The 27,455-nt window shown below is 38.9% G+C and overlaps 1 protein-coding gene across 1 annotated transcript in view; it reads right to left on the minus strand.

Moving 5' to 3' along the window:
* Nucleotides 1-9,147: 9,147 nt before the first annotated feature.
* chn2 (chimerin 2) overlaps nucleotides 9,148-27,455 on the minus strand; it is a 360,252-nt gene continuing 341,944 nt past the window's right edge. The window contains exons 9-13 of the mRNA XM_043689521.1: nucleotides 24,119-24,292; nucleotides 22,653-22,730; nucleotides 16,802-16,939; nucleotides 15,005-15,110; nucleotides 9,148-10,827 (exon numbers count right to left, since the gene is read on the minus strand). Of these exons, the coding sequence (XP_043545456.1) occupies nucleotides 10,656-10,827; nucleotides 15,005-15,110; nucleotides 16,802-16,939; nucleotides 22,653-22,730; nucleotides 24,119-24,292 (668 nt within the window). The 3' untranslated portion in view covers nucleotides 9,148-10,655. The remainder of the gene's footprint in view (nucleotides 10,828-15,004; nucleotides 15,111-16,801; nucleotides 16,940-22,652; nucleotides 22,731-24,118; nucleotides 24,293-27,455) is intronic.

Consider the following 27,455-nt stretch of genomic DNA (forward strand, 5'->3'; position numbering starts at 1 on the left):
AAGACATGCCTGATAAATTTATTAGAATTCTTTGAGGAAGTAACAACAAGATATATGATGGGAAACTGGTAGATATAACATATTCAATTTCCAAAAGGCATTCAACACGAGATCACACAAAGCTACATAATAAGATACGGAGATGCTGGTGTTGGACTGGGGCGGACAAAGGCAGAAGTTACACAACACCAGGTTATAGTCCAAGAGATTTATTTGAAATCACAAGTTTTCAGAGAGCTGCTCCTTCATCAGGTGAAGTGGAGCGAAGCATATAGGCACAGACTTTATAGGTGGAGAGATCATTACAAAATAGTTCTAGGTGATTAAGAGTTTCAAAAGATGAAATAAATGGTGTGAGTGAACTGTTGACAGCCTGATAACAAGGTGATCAAAAGTGTCAAACACTGTGAGTAAAGTGTTATTGCATGATCTGATTAATTAAGGTAGAGAGATAGTCACGAGTGTGGTGCTGGAAAAGAACAGCCGGTCAGGCAGCATCCGAGGAGCAGGAGAATCAACATTTCAGGCACAAGCCCTTCATCAGGTCTGCACTCTTGACTCTGATCTCTAGCATCTGCAGTCTTCACTTTCTCAGAGAGAGATTAATTACAAAAAAAAATCAAAAATAAGATGGTGCTGGAGACAAACCAAATAGCTGAAATAACATCATACATATGAGTCACATGCCGAGGGTTTAATCAATGTAACAGGTAATAAAAAACTGTACAAACTAATTATGGTGGATAAATCATAACTATCAAGGTGATAGTGTCAAAACAGGACAGTAACTAAGAATTTACAAATACAGAATAGTATGGTGGGGTAACATGTAGTGCGACATGAACCCAGGATCATGGTTGAGGCCATCTTCGTGGGTGCCAAACTTGGCTATCAGTTTCTGCTCCACGATTCTCCTTGTGTATCTCAAAGAAAGCATTGGAGGATGCTTACCCAAAGCTCAGAGACTGAACGTCCTTGACTGTTGAAGTGTTCCCTGAATGGGATGGAACACTTCTGCCTGTCGATTTTGTTACACCATGTGCATTCATCTGTTATTGGAGCATCTAGGTGGTCTTGCTAATATACCATGCCTTGGGGCATCTTTTCCTGCGGTGTATAAGATAGACAACATTGGCCAAGTTACATGAGTACCAACCATGTACCTGGTGGGTAGTGTTCCCATATGTGATTGTAGTATCCACGTTGATGATCTGGCATGACTTGCAGAGTTTGCTGTGCCACTGTTCTGTGGTGTTCTGGTCACTGTTCTCCTGAAGGTTGGGTAGTTTGCTGCAGACGATAGTCTGTTTGAGGTTTGGTGGCTGTTCGAAAGTGAGAAGTGCAGGCGTTGGGAAGGCTCTGGTGAGATGTTCATTGTCATCAATGACATGTTGAAGGCTGCAAAGAACGTGGCGTAGTTTATCTGCACTGGGGAAGTACTGGATGATGAATGATACTCTTAACGGTTGCGTCCTGTGTCTGACTTCTGAGGAGGTTGTTACAGCTTTTTGCTGTAGGACATTGGAACTGGGCATTGTATCTCATTCTTATGAGAATGTCTTTCAGCAGTCGAGGACAATTGGCTTCCAATCTTCGGGTAAGCAACCTCCAAGACTGCCTTTGAATGCAGAATCACGCACCCATGAAGACTGCATCAACTATGATCTTGGGTTCATGTTGTGCTACATGTAATCCCACCACACTATTGTGTTTGTAAAACCTTACTGTTCTGTTTTGACACCATCACCTTTGATAATCAGTTATGATCTCTAATTAATTTGTACATTAATTTTGGATTACTTGTTTTGATAAATCCTCAACATGCAACTGTTATACCTATCATGTTATTCCAGCCATTTGATTTGTCTCTAGCAGTATCTTATTCTTGGTTCTTTTATAATTATCCCTCTGCGTTAATCAGATCATAGCTATTGACCTTTTACTCACACTGTTTAACACTTTTGATCACCTGAAAAAACTTGTTAGTCAATCTGTTGGCACTCCATTCACACCATTTATACTATGTTTTGATACTCATAATTACCTAGAATTATCTTGTAATGATCTCTCCGCCTACAAATTCTGTACCAATGTGCTTCTCCTCCATTTCACCTGACAAATGAATTGCTCTCCAAAAGCTTGTGATTTCAAATAAACCCTGTTGGACTATAACCTGGTGTCGTGTGACTTCTGATGTAATGATAATCCATGGTGTTGCGAGAGTATATTGGCATGGATAGAGGACTGATCAACAAATGCAAGACACAGACTTGGGATAAAGTGGATGAATTTTCAAGATGGCTTTCCATAGTTGAATACTGCAGGACCAGTACAGGGCCACATTTATTTCCAATTGTGTTTTAATGACTTGGATGACAGAAGTGAATACACTATCTTAAAAATTTGTGCAACACACAAAATAGAAAATTCAAGAACCAGTGGGCACAATCTGAGTAAGGTGTTACCTATTTAAGGTAGAGATGAAGAGCAATTTCTCACTGGAGGGTCATGAATCTGTGGAATTCCTTCTCACAGAAAGCTGCCAATGCTATGACGTTGAGCATATTCCACATTCAGTCAGTAAAGGTTATGAGGAAAAGGTAGGAAAGTGGATTTGAGAATTATCACATCACCTGTGATATTGTTGAATGGTAGGGCAGACAATGGCTGCCTTCTGTGTCTACATGTGGTTTTCTGGGTTTAATCTTACCAAGCTTTAAAAAAATCAAAATTGAGGAACAGACCAACAAGAATACTCCAGTCAGACTCATCCATTCATTTCAATCATGGATCGCCTTATCCTAACTCCACTTGTTCCAAATACCTTGACGCTCACACCTAACAAAAAATCTAACAGAGCTAAGCCACCTTCAATCAGTGCCCACAGCTTTGAGTGAGAAAATTCTACTAGTTTGAGTGGAAAAATGCTTCCTGATTTCACACCTAAGGGAACTACCTCTGATATCATCATTAGTTCCTTGCTCTGTATTTCCCACCAGAAGAAATCACCTATCTGTATCTTTCTTGTTGAATCCCATTATCATTGTAAACATATCAGTTAAGCCTTATGTAATCTATACTCCTAATTTAACCATTTAGGCTCTGGTAGCATTCTGGTAGCCTTGAAAGGGGTCAAAAAGTGTGGCGCTGGAAAAGCACAGGAGGTCAGGCAGCATCCAAGGAGCCTCTAACAGGGTACAGTGCTAAAATCTTTCGGGGAAGGAAGCATTGTGATGGTATGGTATTGAATTTGGTTAGTTGTTTAGATAGCAACAATATTTGTTACTGTGCCACCTTCACACAACTTTATATTCAACTGAAAGGGTTTTGCCCAGAGAAAGGAAAGAAAAACCAGGATAAACAATAAATAGAAAAAAAAATACCAATAACTACATTTGGACTTCCAGCAGATGCCAGTTCAGTTTTCTTGCTTAAGAGTGCTTATTTATGCATAATGCTTCCCATGCACTGAGATTCTCTTCAGCAAACACAGGCCTACTATCTAAGAAAATTCAGATTCTCTTCCAGTACAAAAAAAAGCTTATTAAAAGGGCGTCAGGACTGTAGAGGTTAGACAATTTGTAAATGAAGGGCTTGATTTGAGAATCAGGCTTTCAGCAGATAAATATTTTGGTCTGAAAGATTGGCCACTGTTATTCCTCTCCCATCATTGGGATAATTTGGAGATTTCTGGGGTGTTGATATGAACTTACCAGGGGGCTTCATCCAGTGATCCCAGGAAAGAGCAGTAACTGAGCAGGCAGGAGGAATTGGGTCAGGAATCCAAACTCAAAGGCTGCAGCTGGCCCTCATGCCTGTGCCACAGACAAAGACAAGGGCCACATGTACATGGGACCATGACTGCATTCATATTCCCTCCAAATCAAACAGTATACTGACTTGGAAATCTATTTCTCTTCCTTGGTCATTGCTAGGTCACAATCTCAAAACTCCCTCCTTAACAGCCTTTCAGGCCTAGCTATATCAGAAGAACTGCAGCAATTCGATAAGGCAACACTCCCATCAGCTTCTGAAATAAAATTAGGTCTCAGTAATAAAGTCTGGCTAAGCTAGCAGAGTTCGTATCGTGGAAAAGAACTGAAAGAAAGAAATTCCAATACACTGAGTGAAAGGAAATGGTGAGATAGTATCAGGAAAAGAATGATACAGAAGGTCAAATAATAAGATACGAGTTTACTTAGGAGTTACTTGTTTTACCACATCGTTAAATGGCAACTGGGATTAGCAGATACTTTAAGGATTCTCCTCCTGCTAAGATACAGGAAGGTTATTTGAGGCATCAAATGGGGTGATGGACTGTTTCTATAAGTTCCCTTATTTCCTTCTAGCTCTCCGACAGGAAATGCCACTACTTTTAAATCTAAGAGTAATCATTCTGCGTCATACAGCTGGAGACAATAACAAAAGCACTGCAACATATTTTTCCTGAACACATTTAAAATATTTTGTGCCTTTATCAATTCTCTCTTTCAGCAGATAATGGCACGGCAAGTGCAAAAAGGCATCAGGAACCTCTAATCCTTAATCAGTTCTCTAACCAATGAGATTGAAGGCTTGAAAAAGAAATAAGTGGAAAATGGGAGCAAATTAGAGTTGAAACAGGTAAAGGAAGACAAAAGTGAGAAGGAGTGATTGGTTTAAGGAGTGCAGAAAGTTTTTTTTAAAAAAAGTAAAAATTATTGAGATTTTTACAAGTCTGAAGATTTATGAAATACAAGAAAAATGTTTGAAATTTCCCTTTCATTAGAGGGATTGACTGGCATTGCATTTACAAATTTCACGTTGGTAAGAAATACTTGCATCCTTGATTACAAGCCCTATCTTTCTTACAGGGAGAGTAGCAATGTGATTGTTTTGTGGCGAAACAATATAAATCAACCAACATACTCTGAAGATTCATAACATTCAGTTTCTTTTAATCCTTACATTTGCTATATAAATTAGTCAGCCTTTTTCACACAGCATTATTTCTCCATCAAGATTTGCCCAGTCATCTATTTTATGATAAAATCAATTGATTGTAACCTTACATTTCAGTGAATTGCAAATTTCTGAATAAACCCACTATAAAAATGCCAATATTTATCTGCAGTACCAGTTGTACCTAGGGGTGGTGCTGTGACTCATTACCTCAAATGACTTGCCATTCTTTTACTTCTGTGAAATCTTGGTTAATGACAGTGCTATTTTGTTGGATGTTTAATGCAAGCTTTTCATATGATCTCTGGTGGCTCTACTGCGTTTATCAAGCTTTCTACAGAATTAGACATGATTTTTTTTTGCTGAATGTTGTCTTATTTGTCACACAGCCTATTTCATTTTATCAAAAGGACATTTTCTTTTATGAAAGTGGCAACTCCATGTGTACCAAAGTACTTTTTCTTTTGGAGTTGTGAAGGACTCTCTCGCGCGCTCTCTCTCTCTCTCTCTCTCTACAACTCAATTTCTAAACGCTGTCCTACAGCTAATCTGCTTCATCCTTGACCACTGTCTTCACCATCGACAACCAGCTCTTCATCCAGATGCATGGAACAGCCATGGAAATCACATTTGCATCCCAAAACATCTACATTTTTATGCACAAATTCAAGCAACACTTTTTTACTACACAGGACCAATGATCAACATTACACACCAGATATATCAACATTTTTGATCTGAGGAATCACTGAAATGACGACACAACTATATCAACAAGTTCCATCCCATCATCAGACTTACCATCGATTATTGTTCAGAACCAATCTCATCTTGGGCACACACATCTCCATCAAGGAAGAAGACCTCAGTACTTCACTCTACTATTCACCCAAAGATAGCCCCATACTGCTGTACTTCTGTAGCTTCCACCATAAACACATCAAAGAAACCATCCGCTATGGACTAGCTCTGCAAGAATGCAACAGTCATTTAAAGATGCTGAAAGATAACCTCATAAGAGCGGGATATGATGCTCAGCTCATTAGTTGCCAGTTCCAAAGTGCCACAGCAAGAAACTGCAACAAGACAGGCACAGGATATGAACAATAGAGTACCTTAATCGTCCAGTACTTTCCCAGAGTGGAGAAACTATGCCATGTTCTTCACAGCCTTCAACGTGTCATTGATGATGACTAACAGCTCACCAGGGCCATTCCTATCCCATCACACCTCGCCTTCAAACAACTACCAAACTTTAAACAGACCATTGTTTGTAGCAAACTACCCAGCCTTCGGAAGAAGTTATCACTACACCCGACAACCCTGCCATGGCAACCTCTGCAAGGCATGTCAGATCATTGACATGGATACTACCACTATATGTGGGAACACCACCCACACATAGTCACAGGAGTATCAGGCAATGTTGTCTACTTCATATACTGCAGCCAAGGATGTCCCAAGGCATGGTATATTGGTGAGATAATGTAGATGCTACGACAACCAATGAATGGACACCTCTCAACAACTGCCGGTCAGGAATGTTCCCTCCCAGTGGGGAACACTTCAATAGTCAGAGACATTTTAGGGTAAGGATTCTCAAAGGCGGCCTTCGAAGTCAAGTTCTGTACCCCTGAAGACAGTTTCAACCGTGACGATGTGCTCATTTCATGGTGCATGTGTTTTTGTAAAATCTTCCTTACTGTCCTGTTTTGACACTATTACCTTGATAACTAACTAATCAAGATCTCTCTACCTTTAATTAAGATTAGATTAGATTAGATTAGATTAGATTACCTACAGTATGGAACCAGGCCCTTCGGCCCAACAAGTCCACACCCTCCGAAGGGTAACTCACCCAGACCTATTCCCCTACCCTATATTTAACCCTGAGTAACGCACCTAACACTATGGGCAATTTAGCATGGCCAATTCACCTAACCTGCACATCTTTCAATTTGTGAGAGGAAACCGGAGCACCTGGAGGAAACACATGCAGAACGTGGGGAGAATGTGCAAACTCTACACAGACACTTGCCCGAGGTGGGAATTGAACCTGGGGTCATGGTGCTGTGAGGCAGCAGTACTAACCACTGAGCCATTGTGCTGCCCACAGTGTACAGTAATTTGTAGAGTTTTGGATTACTTATTACATCAGTTAGAACCTTGGCATGTGAGTCTTATATCTAGCATGTTATTTCAGCCATTTGGTTTGTCTCTAGCACCATCTTAATCACAAAAAATTTTAAAAACTCTCTTCCTCAATTAATCAGATCATAGGTCATCTCTTCACCTGCTATTCAACTGTTGACACTTTACTCACACTGTTTGACACTTTTGATCACCTGCAGAGACTTATTATTCAATTTGTTAAAACTTCACTCTCTCCATTTGTATGATATTTTGATCTCTGCTATAATTTCTGTGCCTGTGCACAGTAGCGCTCTGAAAGCTAGATTTCAAATAAATCTGTTAGACTATAAACTGGTGTCATATGACGTCTGACCTTGTTCACCCCAATTCAACAACCAACACCAACACATCAGTCTTTATTGGGAGATCTTTTCCAATCCTGAAGCTAAATTTGAAAGTATAAAGTTAGTGATGGTGTTTGGGAAGAATGTATGACCAAACACCTAGATCCACTTCCAACATCAATGAGTTGTTTTACAATGACAGAGAGAGAGCCTCTAGCAGTTCAGAGACTTCTCCATTGAATTTTTTTTTAAAGTATTTGCTTTTAGCCTGCCTTTGGCTATCATAATTGATTGATTAAATAAATGTCCAATCAGATTAACCATGTGACTGACATAAGTGCATGGACAGCTTCACATCATTCCATCACTGTTATTAAATTCCCTTCTCACTTATCCTTGGGCCTTCACAATATATCATAATCATCAACCACATGCCAGATAGTACACTCTGTAAAGAGGGGGTCTCTTCAATCTCCTGTAAACAAATTATTTTAGTTTCGAACAAGAGCAGGAGGTAGTAATAATATAGATCATAGGTATGCTGGAGAAGCAGTTGTGGGAAGGACTGTTGCACATACTTCTCAAAAAGACAGCCATAACTTGGGCCCATGAAAGTGAGACGGTTAAAGGAGAAATTATTCAGTGAGAATTAACTCAGTCAGAGAGGTGGTGATGGTGATGGGACTGTTTAGGTCTCCATTCAAGGAAGAAGTGAAGACCCTCACACTATTCTGTGAGGAATTAAACTGTAGATGTGTAGTGAAGTGGTGGTGTTTCAGGCCAGAAAACTGGAAATTGTTAAATTAACTTAAACCATCAGAAGAATTATGAATGTGGTTGGGAAGAGAACAGACAAAGGGAATAAAATGGAGTCAAGATAGGGAAATAGAAGTTCAGCAGGGCAGGAACAAGTTGAAACTATGGATCTGCCAGGGCAGTCCTGTGTGTGGAGTTTGGAGAGAAGGTACAAACTGAGTGTACAAGGTGGGAAGCTGTGGAGGGAAGATCTTCAGAGGAGATGATATCAGTGACAGTCGAAACAATGGTTAGATGTTCAGCAATGTAGTCAGTCTACAGGGAAATAGGAAGCAGTGTCTCTACTCTCCTCCCACCATGCCCCAACATCTATATCCTGTTTTTCAAGAGTTGCTTTCTGTTTGAACTCATCTTTCTTAACACTCTGGATCTATTCCTTGTTTTCTCGACAATATTACAACTCCTTTGTCTTTCCTTCTATGGTACTTTTTGATCTTCAACTTCCCTTTTAATCTTTCCTTGACCTGTATTTCTGTTCCACGCCCTTGACCTCATTAGTTAAAAAGTCATTCATCTTTAAACATCATCTGTTTCTCTCTCCACAGATTTTGAAAGACCTTTGTGTTCATATAAATGAGAACACCGAAGAATTGTTTTGCTTTTCTTTCTAAAAATAGTCAGAGTTGAAACAGACCCTTCAGTCCAACAAGTTCATGTCAAACATAATTCCAAACTAAACTCCTGGCCCATATCCTTCCAAACCTTTTGTATTTATGTACTTATCTAAGAGTGTATTTTAAACGTTGTAACTATGGCACTCAGAGTGGCAGATAGGATTTCAGTTTTCATGAAAAGGCAGCAATACTAACTTACACACCGTGCTGAGATATGAGACGATGTGTACACTGTTTCTAAAATGGCAAAACAAAATGTACAGCTGAGCATTGTAAGATGCAGCAAAATGTGTATCTTAATCTATTGGCATGAGTGAAATTTTCTGTACAATATGTAAAGATCAAATCTTCCTCTGTCATTTATTGAGAAAAGTCAGTAATGTGTTGATTTAAATTTAATAGTACATTTAATAAATTTTTCACAGTACATTGTTTAATTTACAAAGTAAATCTGACATCATTTTACACAATCATACATGAGAAATAAAATAGCCAAAAAGATTTCAAAGCAAATATTTTAAACAGAAGTACCAGTGACTATGCTCAGTTCACTAAACAATTGAAAATGTACATCTCCAAAAGAATTTAAAAGTTATCTTTTAAACATCTGCAGCATTTGATTTAGTTAAAACATAAAATTTGCATTTGAAAACTATCCAAATGATATCACAGAACACTTCTTAAAACATTTTCAATCTACTTTAAATATTTGTTTGAAAAGGATGAGTTAACAACACCAAGGGAACCACAGAAAACTACTAATGTGCCACTGCAAAACATGAAGGGTTTGAGTTTTCTCTAACCAAAATGATATATGAAAGGAACTTGCAAAGAAAGTACAAAGTTCAACAGTTTTGAAATGCAGCCCATATGGCCCATAATAATCAGGAATGTAGCTAATGTTCACAAAGAAAAATAAAATGGAAGAAATACAGAAGATCCTTCCTTCCTTAATTTGGTGACATTCTGCTATTATTACCAAAGTGATAGCTAAACACAACTTTATACATATATACAAATTAAATGCCTTCCATTAATCACTCTGGCAGTCATAAATACAGCAGTGTGACGATTAATTCAATTCTCATAGTGAACTGAATGTAAATATAATGAAGCCTTGGGCAGAAAAAGACAGAAGTGTACAATGATAATTAAAATTATTGTTCCAATATCATTTTGCTGCAAATGCATTGCATTTTGTATAATTGTTGCAAAATTGATCATTTGTAGTATATTGATTTGTTATGTAGCACAAATTTCTATTCAAGTTAATGGGTAATGATTTTTGAAAATGTATAGGTATAAATTAATTGATATACTAATGTATAGACACTTAGTGCAATTCAAAATTCTGTGATGTAATTCAGAAACAAAACAAGTAAATAATATAATTATAACTTTTTTAAAAAAATCACTCATTCTGCACCAAGATAACTTTGGAGTGGAAATCTGACTATTAGCTTTAACAAATGAGGATATTTGTCTTTGATTTTGAAAAGCAAGATATCAACTCTGTAGCTTGTGATAGTCACACACCAGTTTTACTCAGTTATGTTATACAGCAAAAGCTATTTTTTGTTGGAAAGTATATAGTATATTAAGATAATCTTTTTCCAACGTCAACTCTTAAAACATGTACTGCCTAACAAGCAGGCTACAGGAAATGTTTTAGTGCTCATCTGCAGCATTACAGACTTCTTAAGCCTACATAGCCAATTGTGCAAGGAGATAGTAGCACCAGAGCCATTTGCAGCTGAGTCACAAACAGCAACTACAAAAAGTTGGTTTTACTTCATATTGTTTTCTCTTAGAACAATACATCTTCATTTTCAATCAAGAGTTGAACAATCAGTCTCTGGTATCGCATATCATTCAAAGTTGCCAGTGTATTCTGTTCAGGGGGTCGCATTAATGTAGGCCCAAATACAATTCCAAGGTTTTCAGCATTCATCAAGTTGTCCTTTCCAAACATAGTGACCCTATAAAGAATGAGATCAGTCTATTGGATAGATTTTGTGATTGTTGAACACTCCAATACTTTTCAATGTCTTTGTTTTGTTATATATTTATATTATTTCAGGTAAAGTGGACACTTCATATGCCAAAGCACTCATATTGCTTCTGATTGGTTGTTTTAAAAGCAGCAGTGAATATATCAATAAATACAAATTCAGTGAAAACCCTTAAAAAGTATTTAACTTGTGACAGAAAACCAAATTAACTTTATGTCACAGATTTGTAAAATGTCTTCCTTTCAATCAAGTTTCAGCACTTAGAAGTACAATTATACAGTTTCCAGTTCAGGCCTCGTATGAGACCATAAAATGTGAGATTAGCAATACATTAATAGTACGGGATTATGACCAAAACAAAGAACAGGTAATATAATAAATATTGACTTGATTTTCTGCCAGCCCTATTAAACATTTTAATAGGAAGTCCTAAAATTTTGTTTTGAGAGGAGAATATGTTTGCTTTTAGTTCCTGTATTAATTAAAAACTCATTAAGTTGGTAAATTTCACACAATTGCACGTATCAATTAAATATGGTTCAAAAAAAATTTGACCAGCCATCAGTTTAGACGTTGAACAGTAGTGTTTATTATTACAACTAAGATTAATCACATAGCATGTGATTTTCTGTAAGATCTGGGATAATCCAACGTATTGGCAGTACATCATAGCACATTTTTTAAAGTGAATGCCATTAAGTAAATGCTAGATGTGAAAAGTGGTGAGGATCATGGATTATCATTCAAATTAGTTGTACTCAACAAGCAAACCATCAAATGATAAGGTTTTCAATTGATACATCAAAATATGCATGTCAGTAGTGCTCTGAAAATTTTATGATACATGCTAAATGTCAATGGAAAAAGATATAAGTACATAGATATGCATGGCACTAAAGATAAGAGATGCAAATCATAAATACATTATTATGGCTGAGACTGATTGCTTAGCAATATGGACTAACAAAATGTGTTACAGCACAAAGAATAGTTGTGTCGTACAGACATAAAAGGTACTCAGTTATATAACTGGTTTTCAGATTAATGCATTAATTGCTTTCAGTTTAATAAGCTTACAGCACCGGAAGCATAAATTCTACTTCACATTTAGGCATTTGTGGCTTGGACACCTAAGAATTCAATCATTGACGCCAGCTGGAGTTTTATGTCCCCTTCATGGTAGATTGGCAATAAGTATTGTGGTGTAAAAGTGAGTGGGAAAGCAGGAAGGTGTAAGTGTTTGTTGTCCCCACTGGAATTTTACTAGCAGCAGGAGAGATTTTGGGTGGCTTGCCTGCTCTAAAGCCAACTGAAAAACTTAGCTAGCTTCTTAAGGGCCTTCTCCAGCCACTGCTGGCATTTTACTGGTGCTGAGGGGGGGAAGGGCCCTTACCATTTGGTGAGGTCACCACATATATCCTGGCAGAGGGATTCCGTCCTGTTTGGGCAACCTGTCCTCAACTAAGGGCCTTTTAGTGTGAAGGGTTTTCCATGCTTGCTTAATCCCAAATGGCTCCTTTAGCACTGAGTGAGTCATTAGTCTTTACTCCTGGTGGGGCCTGTCTGAATCTTTTGACATGCTCAACTCACTTACTTAGTGCTATGGTGCTACTACTAGTCATGAATTGACTATAGTCCCTGCTGTGGCCATTGCTCTTTGTGGCATTCTTGGGAGCGAGGAGCTGCCAGCTGTCTGACTGGAGGTGGAAGGAATTGCCTCATGCAGACTGAAGCCCTGGTCTTGGGCAACTAAACACAAAAGCAAAATAACACGGACACTGGAAATCTTAAATAAAAATGGGAAAAAGTAGAAACACTTAGCTGAACTCCTTCATTGACGTGAAATGTTAACTCAGCAGGCCAGGCAGCATCAATGGTGAGAAACTAAGTATTTCCAGCATTTCTGTTTTATTGCCTCACGCAACTAGGGGACTGTAAAATCCAGTTCTGGCTTTCAGGGCCAACTTTGCAGCTGATGGATAGGGCTACTGCCTATGAGTTTTTCTCAATATTCTGGTTGAAATGCATCAGGAATATGTTTACATCTACACTCCATTTTCTTCTCTAAATGAAAAATAGGAACTCTAGGCTTGTTCGGGTTATTTGGCTACCCTTAGAATAGTGCCGAGATAACAGCTATCGAGATGGTTATGAAAGATTATCCTGCTCTCCCACAGAAATAATTTATGACTACTCCCATGAATAGGTACAAAGAAATGAAGAAAGAATTTATATAAAAATGTTTTGAAATTCACATTCTTAAAATAAGCAGTTTTTTTTGTTGAAACATCTGGTCAATGAAAGCTTCAGTGGAACTATTTTAGATCAAAGGGAAGCTAATGTAATGAAGGAGAACAAAGGAATCAGGAAAAAAAACAGATAACAATCACTAAATTAGTTTGTGCAAATTTAGTATATCATGACACATTAATCTTGAAATTAACCTGCAATGCTAAAATAGTCTCCTGTTAGCTTCTAGTTTGTGACATATTATGACCACATTTGTGAAACATAATTTGAAGTATATTTAGAATTGATTAAATAGCTATCAACATTTTTTTCATTGTAAGTACCACTTCATATTTCAACTTTTTCACCATGAAAAAGAACAGTAATCTCTTCAAATATTATTAAGAATAATAATTGCCATAAGTAAAGGTATAACACCAGCTCACAATACCACAGGTCCTTTAATGCAGAAAAATGTTCTAAAGGACTTACTCTAACAGACAATGAGCCACATAAGGTGATCAAAAGATTGGTCAAATAAGTTTAAGATCTATCTTGAAGATGAAGCAGGTTAGGTACAAACTCCAGGGCATAAAGCCCAGGTAGGTCAGGCAGCATCCAGGGAACAGGAGAATCGACATTTCGGGCATAAGCCCTTCTTCAGGAATGAGGAAAGTTTGTCCAGCAAGCTAAGATAAAAGGTAGGGAGGAGGGACTTGGGGGAGGGGCGTCGGAAATGTGATAGGTGGAAAGAGGTCAAGGTGAGGGTGATAGGTCAGACTGGGGTGGGGGTGGAGAGGTCAGGAAGAAGGTTGCAGGTTAGGAAGGCGGTGCTGAATTCGATGGATTTGACTGAGACAAGGTGGGGGGAGGGGAAATGAGGAAACTGGTGAAATCCGGGTTCATCCCTTGTGGTTGGAGGGTTCCTAGGCGGAAGATCTCCAGCATCTGCAGACCTCACTTTCTCCATAAAGCCCAGGTAGGCAAAATGAAGAGCTGAAGGAAATCAGATTTGCACATGATTCCAGAATATGATACGCAAGGATGGAAATTTGAAAACCAAGGCATTGCTGGATAAGAAGCCAATATAGGCCAGCAAGCATTAGGGTGATGAAAGAAACGGCCATGGGTAAACTTCTGCCTTGTTCGAAACATTGGCATAATGTAACAGACTTTTGTATAGAATTACCAATAGCTTCAGACTATTATTGGTGCATTGCCGCCTTACGTTTTCTTATAATGCATCTTAGCATCTTAAAAGCAAAGAAATATTCCATATAATTATACGTTATTACCACAGATTGTAGGCAAAATTCATGGTAATTACCATAACTCATGTCACGAGATGAAGAACTACACAGTATGTATGCTCTCGTGCTTCACCTAACATAGTTTAAAGCTTTAACTATGACAAAGAGCAGAAAGAAATACTAGTAAATTTTCTTTTGATTTGACCAAACAGTTTTGGAAAGAGTCTTATGTTTTCCATTTATCTACATTTGTATTTGATATACTTGGCATCTGCTGCTTAAAGCCATTATTGTATGGATTGAATATTGTGTATTAAAGTGAAATGCACATTCACTGTACTAAATTAGTTCACGTTTACAAAGAATACAGATAAATATTGAGATCAGAGCAAAAGGCATCTCCATTACCATAGAGTTTAATTCTTTTTGAATGAATCATCAATTTGGCAGGATTGGTAATTTACTGCAACGTTGAACTGTCATGTAGGCATCAATGCAGATTGTGGATAAGTCAGATGAATTTTGAAGAACTTGATTAAATGTTAATATTTTTACCCAGGGAGTTTGCATAATTTTGATATTATGCCTTTCCCTTTTTAAAATTAAATGTTTAATACTTTTCAGCTGAATGCAGAAATCATTTCCCAAGGATAAAACCAAGTTACCTTTTCAGATGAGTCATCAAGTGCCTCAGTGTCTCATAATGTGCAGGAGGGAGTAACATTAAAGATTCATTGATGGCCTCCAGTCTGTCATCTGGGTTAATAATTTCTAATTAAGAGCAAATACACAATAGTCATAAAATAGACATTGATGAATTTTATGCTGGTGGCTGGTGTCCCCCCACCCCCCCCCCCCCCCCCAAGGAATTAAGCAACATGCTGACTTTAGCTTTGCTGCCACACGCTGATAGTATAGTAGAGGGGTCTAAATGAGGCAAATTTAGGACTTCCACCATTCAGGGTCAGGAATTCCCAGCCTTCCAATCTGCTGGGATTACAGAATCCCAAGGAAATAATAACATGGATGCTGGACTTTAAATCAAGGAGAGAGACAAGATTTCTTAATGGAAGGATGGGTGGTCAGGCTTTCAAGGCCAAGGGGAAATACAGAGGGGGTGCACCTGATGCACATACGCTACCTCAATATCCCTTTCCTTTCCATCTTTATCTGTACTTTGAAATCTGGTAGATTGCCTTCCTTCTGGCTTCTCCAGCTGCATGTATCATTTCACTGAGGCAAATGGGGTTCTTAAAATGACTTAATTGACTATTTTAAGGGCTTAGGTAGGCCTAATTTCTTGTTGGGGTACAGGTGAATTGGTGCCATAGTGCCCTCAGATACCTCACTCCAATAACCAATATTCATCCAGCAGATGTGAATGTATTGTCTCGACAGCCTAAGACATGACGTTATGCTTATCCAGTAAGCACTGGAGCTGGTTAAAGATCACATGGGGTTAGGAGTAATAAGTTAGCTTGGATAGATGCCCGACAGAAACCAGAGTGTCGAGATAAGGAGAGAGTGCAGTGTTGGAAAAGCACGATAGGTCAGGCAGCATCAGGAATTCCTGATGAAGGGTTTATGCCTGAAACATCAATTCTCCTGGTCCACGGATGCTGCCTGAACTGCTGTATCTTTCCAGCACCACACTTTCCATTCTGATCTCCAGCATCTGCAGCCCTCACTTCCTCCCTGTCAAGATAAGTAGGTCATTTCTGGTTGCTAAGCTGTAACTAATAGGGGTGGCATAGGGTTTGGTCCTTGGGCCTGAACTATTTACAATCTATATTAATGACTTGGTCGGAGGGATAAGTGTACAAAAGCCAAATTGCAGATTACACTAATAATTGGGAAAGTGGGTTGTAATGAAGATGAGCAATTTAAAACAGAAACGAGGAGGAATTACTTCTCCAAGTGTTGTGAATCTGTGGAATTCACTATGGTAGGAGCTGGGACAGAGTACATTTAAGGAGGAGGGACAGATTTTTTAATTGAGGGTTATGGGGAGAGGGTAGTAAAGTGGAGTTGAAGTCAAGATGAGATCAGCCATGATATATTAAATGATGAAGCTGACCAAAAGTGCTGAATTGCCTTCTCCTGCTCTTCATTTTAATGTAAACTGTGGTGCCCTTTTGACAGTTGAATTTACTGTCAAAACTCACTGCTTAGGCTTAGCCATCCACTTGAGGTGGACCTGTGTGAGGTGGCACAGATCATCTAACTGCAGAATTATAGCCCCACCTAGGATCAAATTTCACACTGCAAGTGAGGTAAAGAAATTACTCTAGTTATCTTTGTCCATGGCTACATTTATTTGGAAAAAAAAGGCTTTAAAAATTACAACTGCATGCAATTACAGAATTAGCATTATTACAGTGTAGCCCTATTCTCTGTATCTTTTCCATTGTTCATCAGCTTCAAATGTCATTTGGACAGGTACTCAGAATTCACATACTTACTGGCTGCTTCAATGAACTTTTGATATGAATCATAGGTGATGACAGGAATAGGCAAATCCCTAAAGTAGAGTTTAAGTGCACCAGCAATGATGTTGATGTCTGCATATGTACTGGCAGAGATGTCAGCTTTGTCACCATCTAAAAACACAAACATCGTGCAATAAAGAAAACTACCCAAATCTTACACAAGTTACCTTTATAAAGAATATATTCTAGTTATCACTCCTTCATATCTTCACACAAATAAACAATCATAGTGATGGGCAGAGATTTGTTTCCTCTACAATAAAAACTGTTTTTTTCATTTTTGAACAGTTGAATTTTCATAGTTGATGCCTGTTGAAGGCTGGTACAATCTCACTGGTCCAGAATCTGAGCTCCAGTGTTATAACCAAGGGAGTGCTACCCTGTGAAGGTGTCACCTTTTGGATAAGCTGAGACTTCATTACTTTGAAGCAGACAAGGGGAGTTATCACCAGTGTCCCGGCCAATACTTACCTGTCAATAAATGGCACAAAAACAAACTATCTTGATCATCTTCATATTGCTGCTTTGGGAACTTGCTGTGTGCAATTGTATGTTAACAATCGTTCATTGACAATTCAAGAATGGCACAAAATTTAGTTCTTCAGAAAAGGTGTATGAAAAAATAATCAAGTATAAATGGAAATTCATCCAATATCTACTCCAAAATTAACAAATGAAGAGAAGCTTACGGTCAACAGCTAGTGATAAATGCAGGTGAGCCACCTACCTCCATCTGGATCAGACTGGCCATCATCCTAACCAAACAAAGCCCAGCAACTACCCCAGGTTTTCTCAGTACCTGCGAGCCACGATGTGTTACTTCTCTGCTGCGCTATCCACTTTCACAGCGAAGAGGAAATGCCAGCAAGCTAGTTATGACCCAACATCCTGTCAGTTAGGAGCAGCTGAAGGGAGCTTGGCAACCAGGAAAGAAGCTCAGCCTCATCGAGTAATTTGCAGTGGACTGCAGCAGAAAAGGGCTCTGTGAATCCCACAAAGGATGCTGATAGGCAGTGGCTATGATGCAACCAGGAGCAATAGGTAGCCTCAGCAGGCAGCATAGAACATAGTATTCAAAGACAAGGTGCAACTCCAAAACCAAACAGCATCCCCTTCCCTCTCCCAAAAACAGCAATCTGTCTCTCTCTTCCCCCCCCCCCCCCCCCCCCCCCCCCCCCCCCCCCCAAAAAAACCCCACCCAGCAAACAAGCCTCAGGCAGCCTCCCTCCAGTTCCACTCTTAGAATTCCTCCAATGGTGGACTCTCCAAGTCCAATGTTATACTTCTCTTGTATACTCTTAAATTAAGTTTAACATTTATTTCATTCACCAATGCAGGAAATAAGCTATATATAGCATAGGTCATTTCTGAGAGTACAGATGTGTGTTATTTATTCTCCTTTGCAAAGAAAGGCCTTACAAAGCCTAACTCCAATTTTAATTTGATTCCCCATTTCAAACAAGTGTGCTGTTTTGGAAAATTTATGTAGGGGGTGACAGACGCTCTGGGGAATGTAGCACTGCCGACCAGGTTTCTGGTACCGAGACTGGCTCTAATGTAGTGTGGCGTATGCCAGGTTCCAGGTGATTGATTGATTGTAATACGGAGTAATCAGAGACAAAGACAGATGAGTCTGTGGTCGACAGCGAGACATCAGAATGATATGTTGCTTCCCTAGACTCAGGATCAAACATATCTCAGAGATGGTGCAGACTATTCTCAAAGGGAAGATAGACCACCAGGAGGTCATTGTACACATTAGAACTACCGACAGAATATAGGAAGTTAGGAAGGAATTGAAAAGTAGATCCTCGAGGGTAGTAAGATCTGGATTACTCCCAGTGCCATGAGCTAGTGAAGGTGGCAATAGGAGAATAAAGCAGATGAGTGCGTGGCTGAGGAGCTGGTCAGGGGAGAAGGATTCACATTATTGGATCATTGCAATCTCTTCTGGGGTAGAAGTGACCTATATAAGAAGGACTGATTGCACTGAATTGGAAGGGAATTAATATACTGGCAGGGAGATTTTCTAGAGCTACTCAGGAGGATTTAAACTAGTAAGGGGAGGGAGTCCCAGGAAGATAATGAGGAAAGTGGTCAGCCTGAGATTGGTACAGTTGGGAAAAAGAGTAAGTCAAACAGACAGAGTAGGCAGGAACAAAGTAGAGAACAAGACAGGACTGATAAATTCAACTGCAATTATTTCAGTGCAAGAGGCCTAACAGGTAAGAGTCAAATTGTGATGCTGGAAAAGCACTGCAAGTCAGACAGCATCCAAGGAGTGGGAGAATCGATGTTTCAGGCATAAGTCCTTCACCAGAATATTCCTGTTTAAACGTTTATACCCGAAACGTCGATTCTCCTCCTTGGATGCTTCCTGACCTGCTGTGCTTTTCCAGCGCCACACTTTTTGACTCTGATCTCCAGAATCTGCAGTCCTCTATTTCGCCTAACAGGAAAGGCAGATGAACTCAGGGCATGGTTATGAACGTGGGACTGAAATAACATTGCAACTACAGAGCCGTGGCTCAGGGATGGACAAGGCTAGTAGCTCAATATTCCAGGGTATAAATGCCATAGGAAAGATCAAAAGGGGAACAAGAAAGGAGATGGAGTGACATTTTTGATTAGGGATAATGTTACGGTTATATTTAGGGAGGATATTCCTGGGAATACGTTCAGGGAAGTTATTTGGGTGGAACTGAGAAATAAGAAATGGATGATCAGTTTATTGGGATTGTACTATAGATCCCCTGAATAATCAGTGGGAAATTGAGAGATCTCAGTTATCTGTAAGAATAATAGGGTGGTTATGGTAGGGGATTTTAACTTTCCAAACATAACACTATGGCAGACCCAGTCTATGGATGAAGATGAATTTGTTAAGTTCATACAAGAAAACTTTCTGATTTAGTATGTGAAGGTACCTACTAGAGAAGGTGCAAAACCTGGCCTACTCTTGGAAATAATGCAGGGCCAAAAACAGAGGCATCAGTGGGGGAGCACTTTGGGTCCAGTCACCATGATTCTATTATTTTAAAATAGTGATGGGAAAGGATAAACCGAATCTAAAAATTAAAGTTCTAAATTGGAGGAAGGTCAATATCGATGGTAAGAACTTTCAGAATTTGATTTGGGGCGGATATTCGCAGGTAAAGGGATGACTTGAAAATGGGAAGTCTTCACCCTAACAGAACATCCTCTGGACTCTTGTTACCTCATTTTTGAAGGGCAAGGCTGACAGGGAATGCTGGATGACTAGAGAAATTGAGGTTTTGGTCAAGGAATAGAAGGAAGCATATATCAAGTATAGACAGCAGAAATCAAGTGAATCCCTATAAGAGTAGAAAAGCAGTAAGAGTAGACTTAAGAGGGAAATCAGGAGGGCGAAAAAGGTACATGAGATAGCTCTGGCAAATAGGATTAAGAAGAATCCAAAGGGATTCTACAAATGCATTAAGGGTAACTAGGGAGAGAATAAGATCAGCAAGGTCACCTAGGGGTGGAACCTCAGGATATGGGGGAGATGGTAAACAAATATTTTGCATTGATGTTTACTGTGGAAAAGGGCATGGACGATAGAAAACATGGGGAAATAAATAGTGGCAGCTTAAAATGTCCATATTACGGTTTCAAAGGTAGAAGACAGAGATTGGTGGTGGAGGGTTTTATTTTCAGACTGGAGGTCTGTGACCAGCAGTATGCCACAAGGATCAGTGCTGGGTCTACTGCTTTTTGTCATTTATGTAATGATTTGAATGTGAACATAGGAGGTAGGTTTGTAGATGGCACCAAAATTGGAGGTGTAGTGAAGGTAACCTCAGACTGCAACAGGACCTTGATCAGATGGGCCAATGAGTGGAAGATGGAGTTTAATTTAGATATATGTAAGGTGCTGCAATTTGGAAAGGCAAATCAGGGCAGGACTTATACACTGAATGGTAATGTCCTGGGGAATGTTACTGAACAAAGAGACCTTGAAGTGGAATCACAGGCAGATAGAATAGTAAAGGTGGTATTTGGTATGCTTACCTTTATTGGTCAGTGCATTTAATATAGGCATTGGGAGGTCATGTTGCTGCTGTACAGGACATTGGTTAGGACATTTTTGGAATATTGTGTGCAATGCTGGACCCCTGCTCTTGAAAAGATGTTGTGAAACTTGAAAGAGAAGTACAGCAGGTCTGGCAGCATCGGAGGGAGAATCAATGTTTCGGGCAAATGCCCCTGATGAATGGCTTTTGCCGGAAACATCGATTCTCCTGCTCCTCAGATGCTGCCTGACCTGCTGCACTTTTCCAGCACCCCACACTCGACTCTGATCTCCAGCATCTGCAATCCTCACTTTCTCCTGAAACTTGAAAGAGTTCAGAAAGGATTTTCAAGGATGGTGTCAGGGTTGAAGAGTTTCAGCAATAAGGAGAGGCTGAATAGACTGGGGAATTTTCCCTGGAGCATCACAGAATGAGGGGTGACCTTATAGAGGTTTATAAAATCATGAGGGGCATGGATAGGGTCTTTCCCTGGGTGGGGAGTCAAAAACTAAGGGCAAAGATTTAAGGTAAGAGGGTAACGGTTTAAAAGGGAATTAAAGGGCAATTTTTTCACACACAGGGTGGTAAGTGTATAGAATGAGCTGCCAGAAGAAGTGGTGGAGGCTGGTGCAATTACAACATTTAAAAAGCATCTGCATGGGTACATGAAAAGGAATGGTTTAGAGAGATATGGATCAAATGCTGGAAAATGGGACTAGATTTATTCAGGTTATCTGGTTGGCATGGACAAGTTGGACCAAAGGGTCTGTTTCCATGCTGTATATTTCTATGACTCTATGGGACACAGTACTCAAAAACAACTTTCTATAAGAATTAATGCCTTGTTTAAACTTGCAATTTTGAGGAACACAACCGTGACTTTAAGTGAGGATACCCTGGAATTCAACAATGGTCAAATAGAGTACTGAGTTCCATGACAAATCTAAAACTAAATAAATATTAATGGAGATATGAACTGGTGTGTACAGTGCAAATCATAAATTTAGTTGTCAAATTTGTGTTTAAGATCTTGCTAGAAATAGAAGAGGAAAGGAGGAGTTTGGTATGTTTTCCTTAATTTGTTAGAGTATTCAGTACAGGACATTGGTTAGGCCACTTTTGGAATATTGCATGCAATTCTGGCCTCCTTCCTATCAGAAAGATGTTCTGAAACTTGAAAGGGTTCAGAAAAGATTTACAAGGATATTGTCAGGGTTGGAGGATTTGAGTTACAGGGAGAGGTTGAATAGGCTGGGGCTGTTTTCCCTAGAGTGTTGGAGGCTGAGAGGTGACCTTATAGAGGTTTATAAAATCATGAGGGGCATGGATAGGATAAATAGACAAAGTATCTTCATTGGGGTGGGGGAGTCCAGAACTAGCGGGCATAGGTTTAGGGTGAGAGGGGAAAGATATAAAAGAGATTAAGGGACAACTTTTTCACCCAGAGGGTGTTAGGTGTATGGATTGATTTGCGAGAAGTGGTGGAAGCTGGTACAATTGCGACATTTAAAAGGTATCTGGATGGGTATATGAATAGGAAGGGTTTGGAGGGATATGGGCCAGGTGCTGGCAGGTGGGACTAGATTAGGTCGGGATACCTGGTCAGCATGGGTCTGTTTTTGTGCTGTACATCTCCATGACTCTTATAAAGCTTCCACAAATATGAAGTGGAATCTTGTTATTGCACTGTTATCTTGAAGTGAAGGCAAAGTGAAAACTCACAAAACTGATAACTTGAAATATATATTTCGTTTCATAGATAAAACCACAAGATAAAGGATTGCACTCACCTCTGTCGAATGCCATTTTAACATCTTCAATGTGCTCAGTAAAACCAGAGACCCTGTAAAGTCCTTCGGATTTCAAACCTATTGAACAAAGTGAAAATTGTTCTTTTATTGCTTGTATTACGTACAGTGGGGAAATTGAGAAGCTTAAAGTGCATGTTTTCAAAGCACACCCATGAATATTCTCAGGTTGCGATAAATGCAAACCTCCAGAATTCAAGACAATACTCCAGCAAGAAAAAGTCAAAATGCCTATCTATTAGCTTATTGATTTTTAGAAGGAAAAACATGTCCTACATGATTATCTCTTCTATTCACTGAAAATCAAACATCAAAAAGCATAAACTTTCTTCGAGGTATATGCTTTTGAAACAAAGATACGTTTCACATTTAAAGTACATTTTTAAGCCATTGATCACATCAGTAAGCCCACAACACTCAAAATTTGCACTACAATATTTTCATCCCATACACTGTTGTACCCTCTTCACCCATACGCTTTGGAAACCACATGCTAATCATACATCCTCCTTTCATATAACAGAAAAAAACTGTTGTCTAATGATCACTACAGGTACAGCCAGAAAAAAAATGAACATGCCAATAAACTTTTGCCTTTGAAGAGAAAACATTTTTATTAAGCCATGTGTTAGACAAGCTTGCTCTGCTACATGTTTAGATCACTTTTATTACATTTTTTTGATCTACTTATAAATATCCCAAGCATAAACAGTAAATTTGAGGAATTTTCTGAAAGTTGTACAATGAAACAGACAGACTATACTACATAGGGTTTTCAATTGTTCATTGAGCTATTTAGTTAGATTCATATGTTGTTTTTTGCTGTTGGATTCAATATAGTGCACTATATTATTCCTATTAACAATTGAGAAGATTCTGAAAAAAAACCTGCAATTTGTTTGATGCAATCATTCACAAGTACTACATATACTACCTTTCTTAACTCTCTTACACCTTCACCTCCCCAAGAACATGATTTGCACTTAATGGTACCATTTGTGTAGTAAAATGATTGGTAGAAGAATGATAACAAGAAGGTAATCCATCCATTATTTTGAATACGTTTGTGTTATTCTTTGATTCTACAACAGTTACAATGAACGACAACAAACTGAGATGCATAACCAATGGAACTGCTCACTGGTGCTTCTTGGCTTGTTGCAGGGCACTGACCTTCCTTTGATGTCTCCTGACTATTTACCCATATCATCATTTTCCTTTTATGGATACCATTAATATAAAGTGTGGTTATCATATGATACTATAAAATGTAAACATAACAAAAACATGACAGGATAGTACCTATTAAAATATAAGTCAGCCTCTCTGTTTCCATGGCAATGCAAGACAAGCATAACTAAAATGCACCAACTACATTTAGATATACTAAGCAAGCAAACATTACAATAAATTCATATTTTGCAGCATTATGAAGAGTATTTTCAAACCTCGTGCTTCAATCTCTCGAATACACATATCCACCACCATTGGCCGCTGGGTATTGTGTGCTTTTACAAGTGTTGTCAAGTCACAACTATACACCTTCTTGATTCTCTTGAGGTCAGGCTGACAGTCATTGGGTACAAGTTTTGAACACTGCTTATGTACATTCAGTCCACAGTCTGGAACAAAAACCAACAGGAGTATAATTATTCAGGGCTTTTGTTACATGGCTCAGAAATACATTTGTGATTGGCTTTGCACTAATTGTATAATTTTTCTAAATGTTTGTTCAAGTATACCATCACTAAAGCAGATCATACCTCACCAAGTTAGAAGGCAAACTAACTGTGCAAGTTAATTACAATTCTTAAATGAATGGTGAATGTCTGGAGGAAGTAGTAGTAAGGAAAGGTTTTCTCTTTATAAAACAAAACATATCAAAAGTCAAGTATTGATAACATTTAGAGAATAGTCAAGAGGAGGAAAAGACAAGAAACAATTATTTTAAATTGTTTAAAGAAATTATTTTTGGAGCTTAGGATTAGTATTAAGTTAAAAGCTATTGATATACGAGTAGTTCTTTTTTACATTATTTTTGGCAATTGTTAGAACATGGACCTGTCAGCAATTATAAACTTTAAACTAATTCAGACAGAGTATTATTTTAAATTGAAAAGACAACTGTAACTGGGTTGTAACATATAGTCAGAGTTGTGACCTACACATTCATTTATGTCGTGTTGTGGTTTCAAATAAAGGCAAAAGTCTTACACATGTCCTGAATGCCTTCTTCATGAGTCAATGGCAAAAAAAAATATTTCAAAATTGACAAAGGGGAGTAAAAAGTGAAAGAATTCTGCCATTCACATTGTTTTGTTTCTAACCACTTATCTATGACAGGTTACTGAAAAACATTTTTTGGTCATACCAAGGACAATTGTGAGCAATCCTCAATCTTCAAGTTACACTGGTTTATACAATTAAGAAAAAAAGGCTTTCATTTCAGATGAGTTTCACTTGGCAAGAAAAGCAGTTCTGTTGGTTGTTTGACACAACACTGCTTAAAAAAGATATAACACAGCATTCAATGAAAACAGTGAAAAGCAATACACAAATGATTAATTATACACCTCAAATATGTACATTAAAGCTATCCTCTTAGACGATTGTTAAAATTGGCAGATGAAATTTAATGTGGATAAACCATTAATGTAATCCATTTTGCTCAGAGGAATATAAAGGTAATGTACTATCTAAATGGAAAGAAACTTCAGAGTGCTTTGGTGCAGAATGATTTGGGTGTCCTCATGCATGAATCGCAGAACACTAGTCTGTAGGTAAATCAGGTAATAAGGAAGGCAAATGGAACTGTGGCATTCATTACTAAAGCAATAAATTATAAAAGTAGGGAAGTGTTACAACAACTGTATGAAGCATTAGTAGTGTCCACATCTGGAGTATTTTGGTCCCCTCAAGGAGGGATGGTAGTTGCATTTCCTACCGTGTGGAAACAGGCCCTTCGGCCCAACAAGTCCACACCGACCCTCCGAAGAGTAACCCACCCAGACCCATTTCCCTCTGACTAATGCACCTAACAGTATGGGCAATTTAGCATGACCAATTCACCTGACCTGCACATCTTTGGACTGTGGGAGAAAACCGGAGCACCCGGAGGAAACCCACGCAGACACGGGGAGAATGTGCAAACTCCACACAGACAGTCACCCGAGACTGGAATTGAACCCGGGTCTCTGGTGCTGTGAGGCAGCAGTGCTAACCACTGAGCCACCATGCGAGTTCTGCAGAGGTTCACTAGATTGATTCCAGACACCAGAGCTTTTGTCTTAAGAAGAGTGAGTGAGCAGTTTAGGCTTATATTCTCTGGAGTTTAGAAGGTTGAGAGGAGATTGTATAACTAAATTAAAGGGGATTGACAACCAGGTATAGAAAGGATGTTTCCTCACCTGGGGTGATCCAGAACAAGAAGCCATAGCTTTCAGATAATGGGCAGTTGATTAGGAAAAATTATTTTGCTCAAAGGCCTGTGGTGGATTTTTGGGACACTGGATACTGAGTACATTTTAAGGAGATAGACAGATAGATTTTTAATTATTAATGGGTTAATGGATTATAGAGAGCAGGCAAAAAAGTGGAGTTGAGGCCAAGATGGGATCAGCCATAATTGTATCGAGGGGATGAACTACCTACTCCCATTCCCAGTTCTTATGTTGTGACTCAAGCAGGTGCTGGAACTTTGCAGGAAGTGATTCTAATCTGGGAAACATTGAGGAGTTGCATTATAAGAGAAAATGATTCCTGTGTTTTCAGATATTGCACTGGAGGCCGTGGTGAAGGAGGTGGACAGAAGGAAAGATTTTTGTTTATATGCAAGGGGACTCTCCTTGCCCAAAGGCCAATGGAAAAGAATAGCCATGGTCAATGCCAACAGTCAGCCTTAGAACATATATTAAGGAAGGACTGCAAGAAGTTCAATGACTTATATAAAGAAAGGTATAATTTCATTGGAGGCAGTTCAGTGAAGGTTCACTAGGATGGTCCCATTATGGAGAGATTGTCTTATGAGCAAATGTTAAATATGTTGAGACTCTACTCTTTCGGAAGCATGAAAGGTGATCTCTTTGAAAGATAAAGGATTATTAAAGGGTTTAATAGGGGTAAATGTTTGACAGGATGTTTCCCCTCATGGGAGAGTCGAGGACCAGAGGGCATAATCTCAGGATAAAGGGGCACCAATTTAAAACTAAGAGGGTTGAGAGTCTTTGGAACTACTTGTCACAGAGAGCTATGGGGCAGACTTCTTGTGTATAGATAGATTCCTGATGAGTAGTAGAATCAAGAGTTATGGGGAAAAGATAGGAAAGTGTACTTGAGTGTTGGAACAGTATGACCCTATTAAATGGTGGGGCAGGCTCAAGGGGACAAATGGCATAATCCTGTTCCTATTTTATGTGGCCTTATTTCACAATCAATTGACGTGTCTTAAAAGGTCAGATTCTACCAAGGGCATCACTACCCTCAAACTGCTCAATTCACCACGCCCTCCTTTACTCATCACCAACAATCTCTATCAATTAGAAATCATACATGACATTCATATGTACCTTGGCATCCTCACAAACTGAACCCCTCCTGATAACATTACTGCAAATGCCACACCCACACATCACAGTTTGTGTGTGTTGTTAGCTGCTCAGCTGTTACAGCCACATCATTCAAACACACTGTACAATACTCACTAACATATCTCTCTCTCTCCATCTTCCATGTGGGAGTTTAGGCACAGTTTACATGTAACTGAGGATTATACCTGCAATAAATGCC

The sequence above is a fragment of the Chiloscyllium plagiosum genome, chromosome 5 (genome assembly GCF_004010195.1).
Source record: "Chiloscyllium plagiosum isolate BGI_BamShark_2017 chromosome 5, ASM401019v2, whole genome shotgun sequence".
Taxonomy (NCBI): Eukaryota; Metazoa; Chordata; class Chondrichthyes; order Orectolobiformes; family Hemiscylliidae; genus Chiloscyllium; species Chiloscyllium plagiosum.